Source organism: Melanerpes formicivorus, unplaced genomic scaffold (genome assembly GCF_026170545.1).
Source record: "Melanerpes formicivorus ecotype bairdi unplaced genomic scaffold, bMelFor1.0.p_v2 SCAF_39, whole genome shotgun sequence".
Lineage (NCBI taxonomy): Eukaryota > Metazoa > Chordata > Aves > Piciformes > Picidae > Melanerpes > Melanerpes formicivorus.
The window spans coordinates 453435-468908 of NW_027142391.1; the positions used below are offsets into that span (position 1 = coordinate 453435).

At 60.5% G+C, this 15474-nt stretch overlaps 1 protein-coding gene across 8 annotated transcripts in view; it reads right to left on the bottom strand.

The window, feature by feature from the left end:
- Window positions 1-15450, bottom strand: part of CAMTA1 (calmodulin binding transcription activator 1) — a 218159-nt gene extending 202709 nt beyond the window's left edge. For 5 of the 8 annotated variants that reach the window (XM_068158100.1, XM_068158102.1, XM_068158096.1 and 2 more), the window contains exons 1-2: window positions 15365-15450; window positions 11470-11563 (exon numbers count right to left, since the gene is read on the bottom strand). In XM_068158100.1, the coding sequence (XP_068014201.1) occupies window positions 11470-11536 (67 nt within the window). In that variant the 5' untranslated portion in view covers window positions 11537-11563; window positions 15365-15450. Of the gene's footprint in view, window positions 1-1361; window positions 1528-11469; window positions 11564-14402; window positions 14556-14695; window positions 14909-15050; window positions 15343-15364 lie in introns of those variants that run through there. The other 3 variants (XM_068158099.1, XM_068158098.1, XM_068158103.1) reach the window with 3 other exon arrangements.
- Window positions 15451-15474: the final 24 nt, after the last annotated feature.

A 15474-nucleotide genomic window follows, 5' to 3' on the forward strand; every position in this document is an offset into this window, starting at 1 on the left:
GCAAAGCACGAAGGAAGTGACCCAGCTGCGGGGCCCGGGCACGGCTGCCGAGATGCCGGCGAGAGCTGGAACTGCCCCGAGCGTGGTCTGGCAGCCGCTGCTCAGCGGCGGGATACGAACCCTCCGCCGCCCGCTCCGCAGGATGGGAGCCCGACACCCGGTACCGCTGTCTTGCGCCGAGCGAGGCCGCGGCAGAACGGCTCCGGCCCCGGGATCCCGGCAAGGTTAAAACACAGCCTGGGCCGGCGGCGGTCCCGGGGCGCGACGCTCCGTCGATGGGAGGCAGCGGTGGCGGGGTCGGCAGAGGCTGCGGCGCTCTCCGCCGGCTGCTCGGACAAACTTCGGTTAAATAGTACAAGAATATTCACGGCGACGCGCCCGGTGCCTGGAAAGACGCCGGCGCGCCTCCGCCCCGCCAGCCCCGACCCCGGGCCGGGCTCCCGCCGGCCGCCCCGCTGGAGGGGGCCGCGCCGCGGGGCCGCGGGCGGAGCAGCGCTACCCCCTTGCGGACACGGCGCACCCGGCTCCCGCCGCGCCGGTAACTTTCGGCCGGAGTTACGCGCCCCGGCTTCCCTTCTCCCCCCGCCACGCACCCTCGCCGCGGCCGCTCCACCGGCGGGGCCGGCCCGTGCCGGCCGAGCCCTCCCCGCGCTCACCTCCGAGCCCGCCGCCCGCCGGGCGCCGCTCCGCCCGCCCCAGCAGCGCCCACCCACGGCCCGCCCGCTGCCCGCCGGCGCGGAGGCCCCGGTGCGGCGGGGCCGCGGACGAGGCCGCCCCGCTCCTGACGGGCGCGCGCCCGCGAGGCACGTGCGCCGCCGCCGGGAGGTGGGGGGGAGGGGGGGGGGGGGGGGCGGAAGAAGAGGGCGGGGGGGGTAGGGCTGTCGGCGGGGGCGGCGCGGCCAGGCCCGGCCCGGCGTGACCCCCGGGCGGCGGCGGGCCCAGGCCGTCAGCGGAGAGCGACCGCTCGGAGCCCCGCGCCGCGCCCTGCGCCGCCCCACGCCGGCCTCGCCGCCGCAGCCTCCATGTTGGCGGCGGGCGGGCACGTGCCGGCGGGCGGCGGGAGGCGTGCCCGTGCCCCGGCCCGGTCTCCGCGGCCCGGCGCCACGCGGCCTGCCCGCCGCACATGGCCTGCCCGCCGCCCCCCAGCCCAGCCCGGCCCCGGGGGGGCGTTTGCTGCCGCCAAACTTCGCGCGGCCCGCGCCCGGCCTCTGCCGCTGCCGCCCGGCGGAGGGGGCAGGGCGGGGGGAAGGGGGGGGGCCGGCGCGGGAGGCCCGGTGCGCCGCCGGCCCCGCGGCGGCGGTGGCGGCGGGCAGGCCCAGCGCGACGGCGCGGAGCGGGAGCCGGCCCGGCCGCGCGCTCACCTTCCGGCTTGTTTTCGGCAGCCATTTCCCCTCCGCGCGCCACATCCTCCTCCGCCTCCTCGCGACCGGGACCCAGGCGCGCGCCGCCTCCTCCCGCTGCCGCCGCCGCCGCCGCCGGGCCGGCCACCCCGCGCGCACGGCGCACACCCCGCGCCGCCCATTGGGGGAGCCCCCTCACTGACACCCGCGACAGCCAATCGCGGAGGGCAAAGGGAGGGCGCACGGAGGGGATGGGCGCGATGGACAGAGCATCTCGCCAATAGGAGCGCGGCAGCGCTTCAGTGACACGTGCCGCAGCCACTCATCGGCGGCGCCGGGAAAACGAGGGGGGCGGGACGCGGCGCTTTACTGACGGCCGCAGCGGCCACTCTGGAAGTGGCGCCGCGCGACTGACAGCCGCCAGACCCAATGGTGCCGCGCAGGAAGCCAGACGCGCCGATTGACGCACGGGGCCGCCGGCGCCGGCAGCCAACGAGGAGCGCCGCCCGCCAGAGTGACCGCACGCAGGGCCAATGGGGCAGGGGAGCCGGGCGGCCGCCGGCACCGCCACCCCCGGTCCTGTCCATTGGCTGCGGGTGGCCCCGGCGGGCGCACGCCCCCTCCGCGCCCTGTAACCCTAAACAAAGCCGCCGATTGGCGCGGCGGGCGGCCCTGCCGCCAATCCCCGCTCCCGCCCCGCCCGCGCGGCCCGGCCCTGCCCGCCCGGTCACCGGGGCGAGCAGCGGGACCAGGCCTTCTCCCGGCAGCACCGGTCCCGCCAGGCCAACCCCCGCCACAGCCGCGATGGAGCCGCGGGGCCGTTTCCCGGCAGCACGGGCGCGGGCAGCCCGGGAGCAGGCCCCGCGCGGCGCCGGGCCGGGTTTACCACCGGCCGTTAACAGAACAATCAAGTCCCGCGGTTCCCAGGTGCCCCGTGCCGCCGGGCTTGCGGCCACACCGGCAGCCCCAGCCGGGCCCCGCGGCTTCCCTCTGCTCCCCGCAGTCGCCCCTGGCCCTGTGGTCCCTGGGGGGCTCAGGAACGGTTTCCGTCTCCGCTTTTCCCAGCCCCTGTGCCTGGAACTGGGGAGCTGCAAGCTCCTTAGTGAGCAATCAGCACCTCAGGCTGCGCCTGCCCAGCGCCGCCCGTCGCACCCCTTGGGGTCACCCCAGCACTGACCCTGCGCGCCCCAGGCTTGTAGAGCAGAGGGCACAGCACGGCCCCAGAGCTGCGGGCAGGGAGTGCACACAGCCCTCCCGAGAACACCGCCGGGACACCCCCCGGGACTGCCCTCAACACCCCGGAGGCTGCGGAGCAACCACCCCAGCGCTGCTCAGGAGCCGCAGCTGTGCGCTGTCCCCAGCAGCCAGGCTGCTTTTGGGCGGGCAGCACAGTGCTGGGGGCGGAAAAGGCCCCCGGGTGTGGTACCTGGCAGCGAGGTGACGGTTTGTGATCTGCAGAGAAAACCAGGTTACCCTGGCCAGCAAACTCTGCAGGAGTCCTGCAGAGAACAGTTTGTGAGGAGCAGGCTGAGGGGCCACAGCTGCACAGCCCCTGCCCTACAGCCTGGGCTGCAGACAGCCTCCCCAGCAGCCAAGGCAATTCCTCTGTCCTGAAAACAAGGTGCCATGGAAGTGCAACCTACTCTTTGCATGGCCAAGCCTCCTGCCCATCTCCACCGAGGCCTGGGAACAGGCTCCAGCAGAGCTCCCTGTAACTGGACCACATCTAATGCCTGCACAATGCAAAGGGGACGGGACGGCTGTCTCCTGTGGTGTGCGTGACTAAGGAGGCACAGGGGACACTCCCCCTTCGATCCTCAGGAGAGCCGGTGGCTCTCTGGCTCTGCCCTGGACCGAGCCTTCCCCAGGCCAAGCCGACAGAGGGGTGAGCTGTGATGGGTCCCTGCCAGGGCAGAAAAAAGGAAAATTCCTTTTCCCTACTCTCAGTGGCTGCTAATCTCCTGGACCGTGAAAGGCACATTGGTGAAGAGGCTCTGGGATGACAGGCTGGCTCCTGCCGGTCACACAGCTAATCTGGTACCCTCTGTCCTATAAATACACACCAATATTAATGCAGCCACAGGAGCAGCCACGAGAATTGTTTCCTTCAGCTGCACAAGAGAGGCTGGGAACTTTTCTAGATGCCATGCTAGTGAAGAGCTGCCATTCTCCTGGGGATCTCTAGGCAATTGTCTCTCCTAGGCCATTTCCCCAAGAGGAGGTGGCCATTCAGCTGGTGCTCCTCAAAGCCTGCCTCAGGGCAAAAGCAGAGCACTGGACTAAAGCAGCCACTGCTCTGCAGAGCCGGAGGCCCATTTCCTGCTGCTGAGGTGCCATGGAGGGCTGGCCCACGCTGACCCCATCCCCGGCACTCCAAGGGGGTGGCATGTGTCAGTGCCCCTCCCCTGCAGGCAGAGCTGCCTTGTGATCTCTTCTGCAGCAGGAGACGGGCACTCGGCCAGCCAAGGCACCCCGAGCCTGCCCACTGCCCCTCAGAACCAGCTCACCTCTGGCATGCCAGTCTCCTGCCCAAAATGAGCATGAGGCTGGCATTCAGCTGGGGCTGAAGCCTCCACTTGGTCATCCAGGCAAGAGGAAAGGAGGAGGAGAGGAGAGGAACGGTGGAGCTAAGGCTACAGCCTCACTGCCACCCCCCCCTGCCCCAGAGCCCTGCCCAGGCTGGGCTGTGCAGACCCCGGTGCCTGCGGCCAGGTCGCAAGTAGGACCCCAGATGGAACTGGCCACGGGCAGGCCTGGGGCTCCTGTCAGGGACATGAGCACATTTATTTTGGGCCCAGCCCTCACTGCATTATTCACCTGCACACTCTCGAGAACAAACAACCATAAGGTACTCCACATGGGGTGAGACCTTGAGATCACCCAGAGACGTAATTAAATGCAGAGTCAGCTACATGTCTGCACAAGAGTGTCCATCTCTTTCTCCTCTCCAAAGCTCGAGTAGCTCCTTCTGTGCTTCTCTGGCTCATTAATGAGGTCCATGTGGTCTGACTGACAAGGTTGTTTGGGACACCAGCTGCCTTCTCCCAGCCCTTCCAGTCTGGGGAAGGAGGAACTCCATGGAACTGGTTGGCAACAGCCCTCCTTCCAGAACTAACTCAACCTTGGCTCTACAGCAGTGTGGATCCTGCTCTAGGAAGGTCTTCAGGAGATGATGAGAGTTGGTGTGGATGAGGATGGATAAAGCACTTGGAGGGGTGACTGAAGCAGTGCGTGACCTCGGCTCCATGCAGCTGAGGACCTTGTTCTCTGCCTCAGCAGAAGCTTTTCTACCAGCAGCAGAAACCCACCCAGCAGAGTGACTTCTCCACCTGGCATCCTGCATCCTTCCAGCCTGTGGGTTACTGGAGCAGAGTGAGCTGTGTATGGCTATGGCTGCCACCTGAACCGGGATTTTTCATCAACCATGCCAGGAGAGGCCCAAATATTTCCATTTAATTCCTTGTGCAATAAAATGATAAGAGAGCAGCCATTTGAATTGAAGTGCTGCTGGTATCTTTCAAGTTCCCCAGCTCCCCACTGTTTAAGATCCAAGGTCTAATCACCACTAGGGCAGGGAGGTAGCAAACCGCAGAACCACACCTGTGGAACCGCCTTGGCCTCACCTTTCCGGGGGCACAAACACAGAGCCACCTCCAGCTGATAAGCCAGGAGGAGGTAGATGTGCCCAGAGTTTTTGCAGTCTGAATCATGAATAATTTTTAACAGCAGACTGACAAAAGCTGCTGCTGCTCTGGCATGTGCTGTTTGGTTTGTTGAGAGGGAGGTGAAACACCAAGATCCTTTCAAAGCCTCCACTGTCGGTCCCCGGCAGATGTGGGTCTGGCTTGGTTAATTGGGTTAATGTGATGATTTGCCATGCTTAGTTATATGCAGAAGTGAAACTGTGGAGAACACTTTCAAATACCCTGTTATGGATATTCAGCAAATTATACATCCACTGCTGCTATGGCAAGCATCAAAAAGCAAAACAACCCAGCCAGTTGTGAAAGCTGCAGTGAGGTACTGGAACCCCTTCCTCTGGGACTGTGCACACAATCCCTCCTTGGTTTGGAAGCAAGGAATGCCAGGTGTTACAAAAATACCCTTGAAAGTGTGGCTAGAAATGCTTTGAAACAGCTCACAGTGACAGAAACAAAATGGTTTTGCCCTTTCCTCTCTCCCTGTGCAGAATCAAAAGCTGTTTCTGCTGGGAATAAAGGCAGGCCTTGACCAAGTCAACGTGCATGTGCAGTCTCCTGGTACCTCCCCACACTGCCCTCCACTTGTGCAGCCCAGCTCCAGTCCCCAGCTCCAGCAAACCCAGGGAAGTATCCCCAAGCATGCATTGCTTCAGAAAGGCTCCCCAGAGACTGCCACCAAACAAGCTGGCCCCAGACAACATGTGGAAGCTGAGGGAGAACATCCATTGCCTGGAGCTACCCTGGGCGGATGGTTACACCAGCAGGCCAGGCGCGGTCACCTCCCGCCTTGTGGGGACAGGACACACTCTTCCCCCTGCTCTCCTCCAGCTCTGAGCCCAGTTCTTTCCCTCAAAAACACAATGTTCAATAATCTCTAGGGAAGCTCTTTGGGCTGCAGGGAATTTAGAGCAGGCTACACCAAAGCAGCAGTCCGGAGCAGGAGCCCTGCGAGCGCAAGCCGCACCGAGCTAGCAGCCTGCACCCCGAGCACAGCACTCCCCTGCCCCAGCAAGAGCGAGGGCACAGCCACGCTGTTCCTCTGCCCTGGCACTGGCTGCAGAAGGTCAGGGCTGCCTGGGGGGTGCAAGGCTGGGGCCCCACTGGTTCTGGGACAAGGTTGGACAGCTTGGGGACTGCTGGACATAGTGCCCACCGGCAGCACCCTGCTGCAGCCAGCAGGGCTCAGGGGGATGCTGGCCACGCCGTGCACCACAGCAGCTACACTGCACCCCAGCAGGACAGGCCAGGAGCTGCCTCCCCTTCAGGTCCTGCCCCAAGCACTAAGAGAGGAAGACATCTTTTGCTCTCATGTACATCCAAAAGCCAGTTAGAGGAGGGGGAAAGTGAAATATGAGGTAAATTAAAGCCTCCAACTAAGGGGATTTACCAGTAAGTCACCAGAACATTCAGATAATTTATTCCTCCAATTCTGCAGCAACTTTCTCCAATTTGGATTAGCTGTTAGAAATTATGTCTCAGAAATTAAAGAAAATGTCTATTGACCATTATATCAAATTCTAATTTTAGCAAAAAAAAGGGGGGAAAAAGAGACTAATGAGGCTGTGATTTACTCTGGTAGTCAGCTCCCATTAACAGATTCCCCCCGTTTATGGAACTCTGGCAAAATCCAACAGTATAAAGAATGCTCATAAATGCTGGGCTAGATTTAGTACAGACAATTTCCTGCATGATATTCAGGACATTTCTCTTTGCTCTCTGCTCCCCTAAGACAACCAAGTTGTTTAGTTCAAGGAGGCAGCAGGATTGTCACCCACCATGGCCCCAGTCCTCCCTTCCACGCAGCCCTCGCTAAGGGACTAGGAAGGGGTCTGGAGCTGTCACCACCCTGCAGTGTGCTGTGCAGCCTGGCTGCTGCCCTGCCAGTGCTTTCCCCACACCCCACCCTTCTCTCCCTCCATCAGGCAGCTCCCCACTCATTACTTACTCTAAGCAAGAGGAGCATCCCAGCACCACAAACACCCAGACTGCTTTAGTGTCTTCTCACCAGTTTTAGCTCCAGGGCACAGCTGTGTTTCTAGGCTTGCCTAAGCCTGGTGTAACCACTAAAGCAGCTCCCCCCTGCCTGCCCACAGGAGCTGCACACAGTGGGAAGCACAAGCAGCTGCTCTTCACCTGGCTGCTTCCACTGCCAGGTCTTGACTCTGCCCTAACTCCCTCTCCTGAAGCACTAGGACAGGGACAGGTTTTTTCCTCATGTGGAGTAAATCAGCTCCTACCTTCTCAGGAGCAGAGTGAAAATGAAGATGTGAAGGCATCAAGAATGCAGCAGAACCTCATTATTCAGCCACACAATTTGGTGCTGATCCTCAGCTGCCCAGCCAGGCACGTCAATTATTTACAGACCCCAGAGTGTTAAATATGAAACAGTTCAGCCTGGGACAGCACCAAGGTAAAAGCAGGAACGTGATCCTGTCAGGAATGCAGAGCTGTGGCCAAGGACAGAATATCCCCACACAGAGCAGCTTCTGACTGAGCTGTGAAGTGAGGAGGGCCTTACGAAGTGTCGCCCTCGCTGTTCAGCCACAGCCATTCTCTTTCTGACAGCACCAGGCTGTGCTCAGCCTCACTCTGAAGGGCTGCTTCTGTCAGGACACCACTTCACAGCATCCTCCAAGAGCCCAGGGGAGCATAACCTCATCTGAACACCTACCCAAAGCTCCGCACCACCTTCTGCTCCACCTGCAGTGTACCAGCAGCCTGCAGCTTGCCCCAGCACCTGCTGCGAGTGACCACAGCTCTGCCATGCTCAGGGGCTGCAGACTGCTGTGCAACCTGAGCAGCACTGCAGGCATAGCACCAACTCACCTGGAGTAACACAACACAGCCTGAAATAACTTCCACAAACTCCTTGGAGTGGGAGGCACATGCAGAACTAGCACACACTCCTAAATAAAAGAACGATCACAAAACCTCTTCTGTTGAGCTACCAAGAGCCATGCAGGATGCAATCAGCTGGCACTGGGCTCTTGCAGCTTGCATCTCCCACTGAGCAGTACAGCCTGGGACCCAGGGCTGCACAGTGCCCACCTCTGACACCTCCTGCTTAAGAGAATTAAGGAGCTTTACAGGGATAAAGTGCAAAGTCAATCCTTCTGCAGGATGAGTGACTGATCAAAACCAGCCAGGAGGAGAAGCAGCTAACAGGTCTGGCTGCAGAAGTTGGGATCACTGTGGGACCAAGTGTGGGACCACTGGAGTGGCTGTGTCAGTGCAGGGACTTCCAGCCATGCAGACTAAGCAGTTTCAGGTGTGCCTCAGAAAGAAGGTCAAGGCTCCTTTGACAACTGCCTTACCACTGCCTATAACCACCCTGAGACTTTGGAAGCAAACTGTTTTCCACTTCATTTGGCTATTTGCTGCTTTTCTTGTGCCATTTTAGGTGGGAGAGGCAAAAGGGCTCTTGGAAGGCCATGACCAGGAAGCTCAAGCGTGTGGAGCCCACAGGACTGTCCTGCTCCCTTCCTCCCCTGGGATACACAATCTGTCAGCTAGGAAGGTGCCAAAATGCTGAGCTGCTTCTTGCCAGCAATACCAAACATGTGCTTCACCCCTCTCACACTGAGATCCAAACCTCCCCCACCTCTCTCCTCTGAAAAGTTTCAATCTAGTACCACCAGCTGAGTAGATGCCCAGGGCACAGGTGAGCAGCAGCAGTGCAGTGCCAGCCACTGCTGGGGGAGGTGGTCTCTCTGCAGTGCACTGATGGCTCCAGGAACACTCTGTCAGCTCAAGTACTTCAGAGATGGAAGGACTCTAACTGCACCTCCTCCAGCTGCCTGCCTGACACTGAGGGCGAGATCTTCAAACACAGTGACTAAGAAATGTTGTCTGACAAAGCACTTACAGCAAGGAGTGAGGCTGAACTCTCAGATCAAAGCACACAAGTCAGTGATTCACCTTCCCTTCTCCTGTGTCTGCAAGACAAGGGCTGAGCAGTGCCAGCTGCCTGGAGGAGCTCCATGGCGTTTGAGAGGAGAATCTGCATCCAGCGCTGAGGCGAAGCTGCACAGCCCTGGGCTCCCTCAGATGAGCATCCTCCCCTCCTGCCCTTGCCCTCAAGCTCTGTCTCTCAGAGCATGTGCCCTGAGCAACTGCCAGCACCCCGAGCCGCACTGCTGCCCAGGAGCCGAAGCGTTGGCAGTGCCAGAGCTGGGCACAGACCCTGAGCGCAGACTGCACTGAGGGGAAAGCAGCAACACAGAGGCAGGTCTGAGGGCAGCTGCCTGTCCTCAGGCTCAGACAGAGCACCACGTGCTGCAGGGAAGCAGCAGCGAGGAGCTGGCAAGGTGCAGGGCAGAGTGCCCGCAGGGCTCTGCTGCTGATACCAGCCCTGCTCCTGCCGGAGCTCTCCAGCCGCTGCTGGCAGCAGGCACCAGAGCTGGCAGAGGCAATGCTGAGCGCAGCGAGTGCCCACTGGGCTCCTCAAAGCAGCAGCAGCAGGTGGTGTGCCCTGAGCCACAGACAGCACAGCAACAGGACCCAGGGCTCTGGGGCAAGCCCCCTCTCCCTGTGCCCGCTCTGCATGCTGCGGTGCTGAGCTCTGAGCGCTGGCCAGCAGCCACAGTCCCCAGCAGCCAGCAGGAGGAACAGGGATGGGCTGCAGGCCCTGGCTCTGGGGAGTGGGCACAGCCCTGAGGACACAGCTCTGTGCCAGTGCTGACTGCACCCCAGCTTGAGCAGAGTGAAGGCTTTCCAGGCTGAGGGTGAAGCATGCAGGAGCTCAGGGAGCAGAACAGGCTCACACCTGAGCTCAGAGCAGCCACAGCCTTGGCAGAGGCATGCAGGGAAAGCCTCAGCTACCAGATCTTCCCAGACCAGCACAGACTTGCTAATGACTGCTCAAAGTGTGCCTGAATGCTCAGCTCCAGTGTCACTAACTCCCAACAGCATCAGCAGGGCAGCTACTGTGAGTTCCAGCCCCTTCCAAACCCACCCACAAGGTATCTCCACAGCATTCCACACACAGGAAAGTTCCCCAAAGGACATGGGACAAATCACTGCTTTGTCACCAGGAGAGCTGACTCTGGTGGCTCCTCTGTGGCACTGCACAGGCTGCACACAACAAGGGTTTGGGGACAACCTGCAGCACCCAGAGCAGCTCTTGGTCACACAACAACAGCAAAGAACATTCTACTAAATGGAGGCAAAATGCAGCTGGGGAATCAAGGTTCTCACTGACCCAGCTGGAAAAGTCACTGACTTCAGAGAACTGTTCTGCTGGAGGTAAGCTGGAGGCTGATTTTGGAGGGAGAAGAGCTGGTAGGGCACACAGGCTCCTGCTTCCAGCCACCAAGGCTGCTTGTGATCCGGAGGGCTGGCCAGGGAAAGTGCTACCTGCCAGCAATTCCTACATGCTTCCCATCTCCAGTGTGAAAGGTTGGCTTTCTGGCAAGCTCTCTGCCAACAACTGGCACCACCACCAATGTGCAGCAAAGTCTTCCCTGGTGGTTGTTCTGCAGACAGCACCTCCAGCAGAACAGAACTGTCCTTTGTGGGTGGGAATCAACCCCTCACACCTCCTCCTGTCCCGATCTGCCTGCCACAGAAATGCCCTTCTGTCCACAAAGACTTGCCGCCAGGAAGAGCCCAGGCAGGAGACAACAGGCAGCTCCTGACACTGCCAAGGTTTGCCTCTGACCTTGGGGGGATTAAGGTCAGTCTCCCCCAAAGAAGCCTGACAATACCAGACACTCATCTCACAAGTGAAGGCTGCCTTGCTTCTTGGCAGTTGCTTGGGCCAGTTCTGCTGCCACTGGAGGGTGTAAGGGAGGCCTTTCTCCTGCAGGCGGGCTTCCGTCTGCCTCTTACCACCCCCAGCCCCCAGTGGACCATCAGGCCTCAGTTACAGAAGTAATTTCTCAGACTGGAGGAGCCAATAAGCAGCAATTCCTCTGGGCAGCTCCAGAGCATTAACCCAAAATGCAGTAAAAAGCAGCAGAGCAGCAGCAAGCAGTTTACTGCTGGTGGAGGCAACCTGCTCACAGCACAGATGTGCTCACTGCCTGCATCTGCCCAGGCTCGGGCCAGGGGACAGCACAGGCAACAGCTGCACTCAGCCAGCACCTCAGCAGTGGCACTGGCTGTAAATCAACTGCTGGAGTTCATCTCCTTTCTCTCTTTGTCCTCACCTCACAGCAGGGCAGGAGACAACCTGCTCTGACTGCGAGGCTAATTCAGCAGCGAGCTGCAGGTGGGGATGGGGCTGCTGCTGGAGCTGGGCAGGCAGGGACTGCAGCCTCAGAACAACACAGCTCTGGAGAAGACCCAGGCATGGCTCAGGAGTGAGAGAGGTCACTTCATGCCAGATGGAGCTAGGGTGTGAGGGGCTGTGCTGCTTGCCTCACAAGGAGAGGTACCACATGAATTCCCCCAGGCTCCAAATGCACCCCATCAGCTGTTCCTTTTACCTTTTTGTTCTACCCAGCATTTCTTCAAGAGCACTGTCATCTCTGGCTTTGGCATCCTACTCATCATCTATGAATTCATGTTGCTGTTTCCTCCCTGAAAGGAAAAAGTCCCACAGTCAGTCACCTGCTGCACAGAGGAAAGGACAAATCTGACAGCGCGTTTTCGCCACTGCTCAAGTTCAACACCCACTGCTCCTTGAGCAGGTAGCTCAGCAAGTTGTGCTCTCTGCTCCAGTGTCATCCATCTGAAATCAATCAGCCTGTGCTGGCTCCAGAAACTTACCCTGAGTTCACCTGTGAGCAGCTGAAAGCTGTCAGCGTGAGACCTGCCTGGAAGGGAGGAGCAGGGCAATGCCTCACCCAGAGCAAACAACTCCCAGCAGCAACCAGAGAGACTCAGCCAAGCAAAGACCTTTATTGTATCTCAAAACATGCTGAAAGAGAAGCAATGCAGCACTGGGGAAGCCTTCATGTCCTACCACACGAGCCAGATTAAAACTACAACTAAAGAGAAGCTGCAAAGCAGGGACTAAAGCAATCCACTCCTCCACCAGACAACAGGAGGGACTCCCACCGGGGCTGGCAGATTCTGGAAGAGAGAAAGAGATTATATTTGATGGGAAGAGATTCAATAACCATTCTTTGCCCATAAAGCCAGTGATGGAAGATCGTCACAGCTCCACAGACACCCTGTGCACGTTTCAGGCCAACAGGAACAGCAAATCAATAGCTTCTCTTATCCGTGAAAAGACATCATCTGGATGGGCTCCTGCCGCCAGCCAGGGGGGCAGAGCTGTGCTGGAAGGCAGCAGCCAGCATTAATCTGGCCGAGAAGAGGGGTCGGATGCTCCTCTGCATCCTTGCACTTGCTGTTTTGTTCCTAACGAAGTAACCCTGCTGGGAGCTTCCCCCTCCACTGAAGGCAGAGCCCCCCGCTGGCTCTCGGCTCCAGGTCGCACAGCCCCCGGCAGAGGCTCCCCGGCTGGCTGCCGGCGATCATTAGAGGCAGGAGCTTCATCAGGAGCTAATCTGACAGCCCTGACAAGCTCGGCTGAATTTATGCCACTTCCTAGTTTTTCCCTCCACTGAGCTGAGCTGGAGCTAAAGTTAATATTAGCACAAACACTTTGTGCAGGGGCAATTTCCCAGCAATGGCTGCAGGCCTCCAGGTACCCAGAGAAACTGATGCTGAACAGGGCCTGCGGGCAGCCCCCTGCCACGCTGCCAGGGCTGGGGAAGATGGCTCCCAGCCCACCCCCCCGCTAAGGGACCTCAGGTGCCTCTGACTGTACAGCAGTGCAGCTGAATCCTTTCTGGAGCTCCTCTGCACCTTGCAGCAGACCCACCAGCAGCCCAGGGAAACACAAGAAACCATGGCAGGGAGGTTGGAGTAGACAATCTCCAGGTCCCTTCCAACCTAAGCCATTCCAGGTTTCCCTTAGCTTAAAGGAAGAACTCTTAGCTCCAAACCCAGTTTTCCAGACAGGAACACTGGGTTTGCTACCCTATTTTCACCTCCAACACTGGCACCTCAGCATTCCTCACCCTTCCAACACATCCAGAGCACACAGCCCTCCTGAAGCCCTCAGGCACACATCCTGTCCCACTGCTGGCTCAGAGCAAGCACCAGCCCCAGTGCCTGAGGCTGGCAATGGTGATGTCCAGGATCCCCATCAGCTCCCTCCCTGGGTGTGTGCTGAAAGCCTTTGAAGCAGAGCACAAAACCACACCAGAACAACACAAGCAGCACAGGGAGGTGCTGGTGTCTGCATGGAGCACGCAGAGGGAGCCCCAGCGGCGTCTCCAAGGTGCAGCACTGGCAGATGGTGACCTCTGCAAAATGCCAGAGCTGTACCAGGATCTCATCCCTGGGGACTGCTCCTCTGGCCCCACACAGCACTGTAGTGACATGGGCAGGGGGAGTGCTGCACCCTGAGCCAGAGGCCGGCCAGCCAGTGCAGCGCACAAGGGAGCTTCCCCTTTCTGGCTTCTTCCCCACAGCTGCTTCTTGCCATAGCTGTCACACTTCCTCTGCTACAGTTCAGGGTTCTAAAGAGCTCTCTGCATGCTTAGAAAGCACAGTTCACATTTAGCTCCCTCAAGTCGTATTTCTCTCTTCCTGTATTTCCCTGCCAAGATGTGACATCTGTGGACTGTTCCCAAAAAATTCCCTGAATCATCTGCGATGCAGGCGAGCAGCAGCCAGAGCTGGCAGCCAGCAGCTGCAGCACCCGGGAGAGCGCTGGAGCTGCCCGGGGAGGGGGAGGATTCCCACGGACTGAACCTCCCCCAGGACCTCACAACTCCCAGACCGCCTCAGAAAAAGAGCACACTTACGCCAGGGCCCGAATGCAGGGGAAACAGCGTTGCCATGGCAACTGACAGCCTCAGAACGCCGCATTTCTGCCCAGACTCAATGAATCCCAAGCCACGTGGAGGGAAAGGAGTCTCGCAGGTGGCTCCATTCAGGAAAAGCTCCCTGCCAGGTGCTCCCCTGCACAGCACACCCAGCTCCGGCTGCTCTGCAAGGGTGGACCTCTGGTCCGAGCAGCACATCTCACAGAGCTGCCAGAACGCCACCGACGCTTCCCTGCTGCCTGCCATGGAGCAGAGCACATTAAATATTAAACACTGCTGTTCCCATACAGAAGTTACACGAAGAGAAAAAGCCAAACCAGAGGAGCTGAGCTCTGGAATGGGAAAACCCAGCCCCAGTTTGCTGCTAGATTGCACTGGAGCTAAGGAGTCCTCTTCAAGAGCTCTTGTTTGAGGACCAGACTCCAGCAATCCCAACACAAACATCGGATCCAGCCACTGGGGAACATCCAACCAGAGCAGGCAAGACCTGGGTTGTCTTCCCGGGCAACACCAAAGCCACCAAACACCCAGGCTGCCACCAAGCTTTATTACCAGGCACAGACCAGCGAGCCCACCTGCTAAAAATTCTGTCTGCTCCCCACTCTCTGGGGCATTTCCCTTCTGCTTCACCACTGAGCAAGCCTTGCCGAGTGTCCCTCGTGGTCAACACCCACAGGACCATCCGCTCCGTGGAGGGCAACACGGCACAAACTCTGAAGCACCATTCTCTGCGGTGAAAAACCAAAGCAGCTCTACTGACCTGGAGAGAACCGCTCCGGATTTACACCGTGACAAACGAGACCAAGGTTCGGCCACGGCTTGCCCCCTGCAGCTGCTCTGTACCGCCGCCGAGTAACCTTCTGCTCACCTTCCTGCTCCGCGCCGCCAGAGGATTCCACCTCACGGCACTGCACCGCAACAGGCTGCACCTCTCCCAGGGCACCTCTGCGAGTTCACTGAGCGCCAGGAGACGCTCAGCAAATGAAGGCACTTGGGGCACAGGGCGCTGCGGGGACGACCCTCCTGTGCCAGGCGAGCGGCCCCGGGGCAGCGCCTGCAACTGCTGCCCCCGCAGAGAACGCGGGCAGGGGACAACCCCTCTGCGGGGGCCCCTCGAGGGCACCCAGCTGAGCCCCACCGCCGCTGCCCCGCAGCACGGCGCCGGCAGCCGCGCGGCGCTGGCTCCACCGCAGACCGGACGAGCACCGCCGCGGGCAGCTTACCGAGGCCGGGGCACCGCCGCCAGCAGCTCGCTCTCTCCTTCGCGTGCCCCGGGACGCACAGAGACCCGGATCGCCCGCTGGCCCCGGGGTCCAGCCCGCTGGCTGCCCCCACAGCCGCCGCTCGGCCCCGTCCCTACCGAGCCCAGTGCGCGGGCACGAAGGGACCGCGGCGGGGAGAGACGCCTCGGGGCACCGCCACGCGGGAACGGAGCCGCTCCTGCCTGTCTCGCGCGTCCGGACGCCGCGGGGCGACCCGCGGAGAGGCAGCTGCAGGCGGACCGGACCGGACCGGGCCGCCCCTCCCGAGCACTCACCGCGGCAGCCCGCGCGCCGCTCCCGCCTCGCCTCCCGGCTGCCTGGGGCGGGCCCGGCCCCTGCCCACTCATGCGCAGGCCGCCGGCCGCGGGCTGGCCCCGGGCGCAGG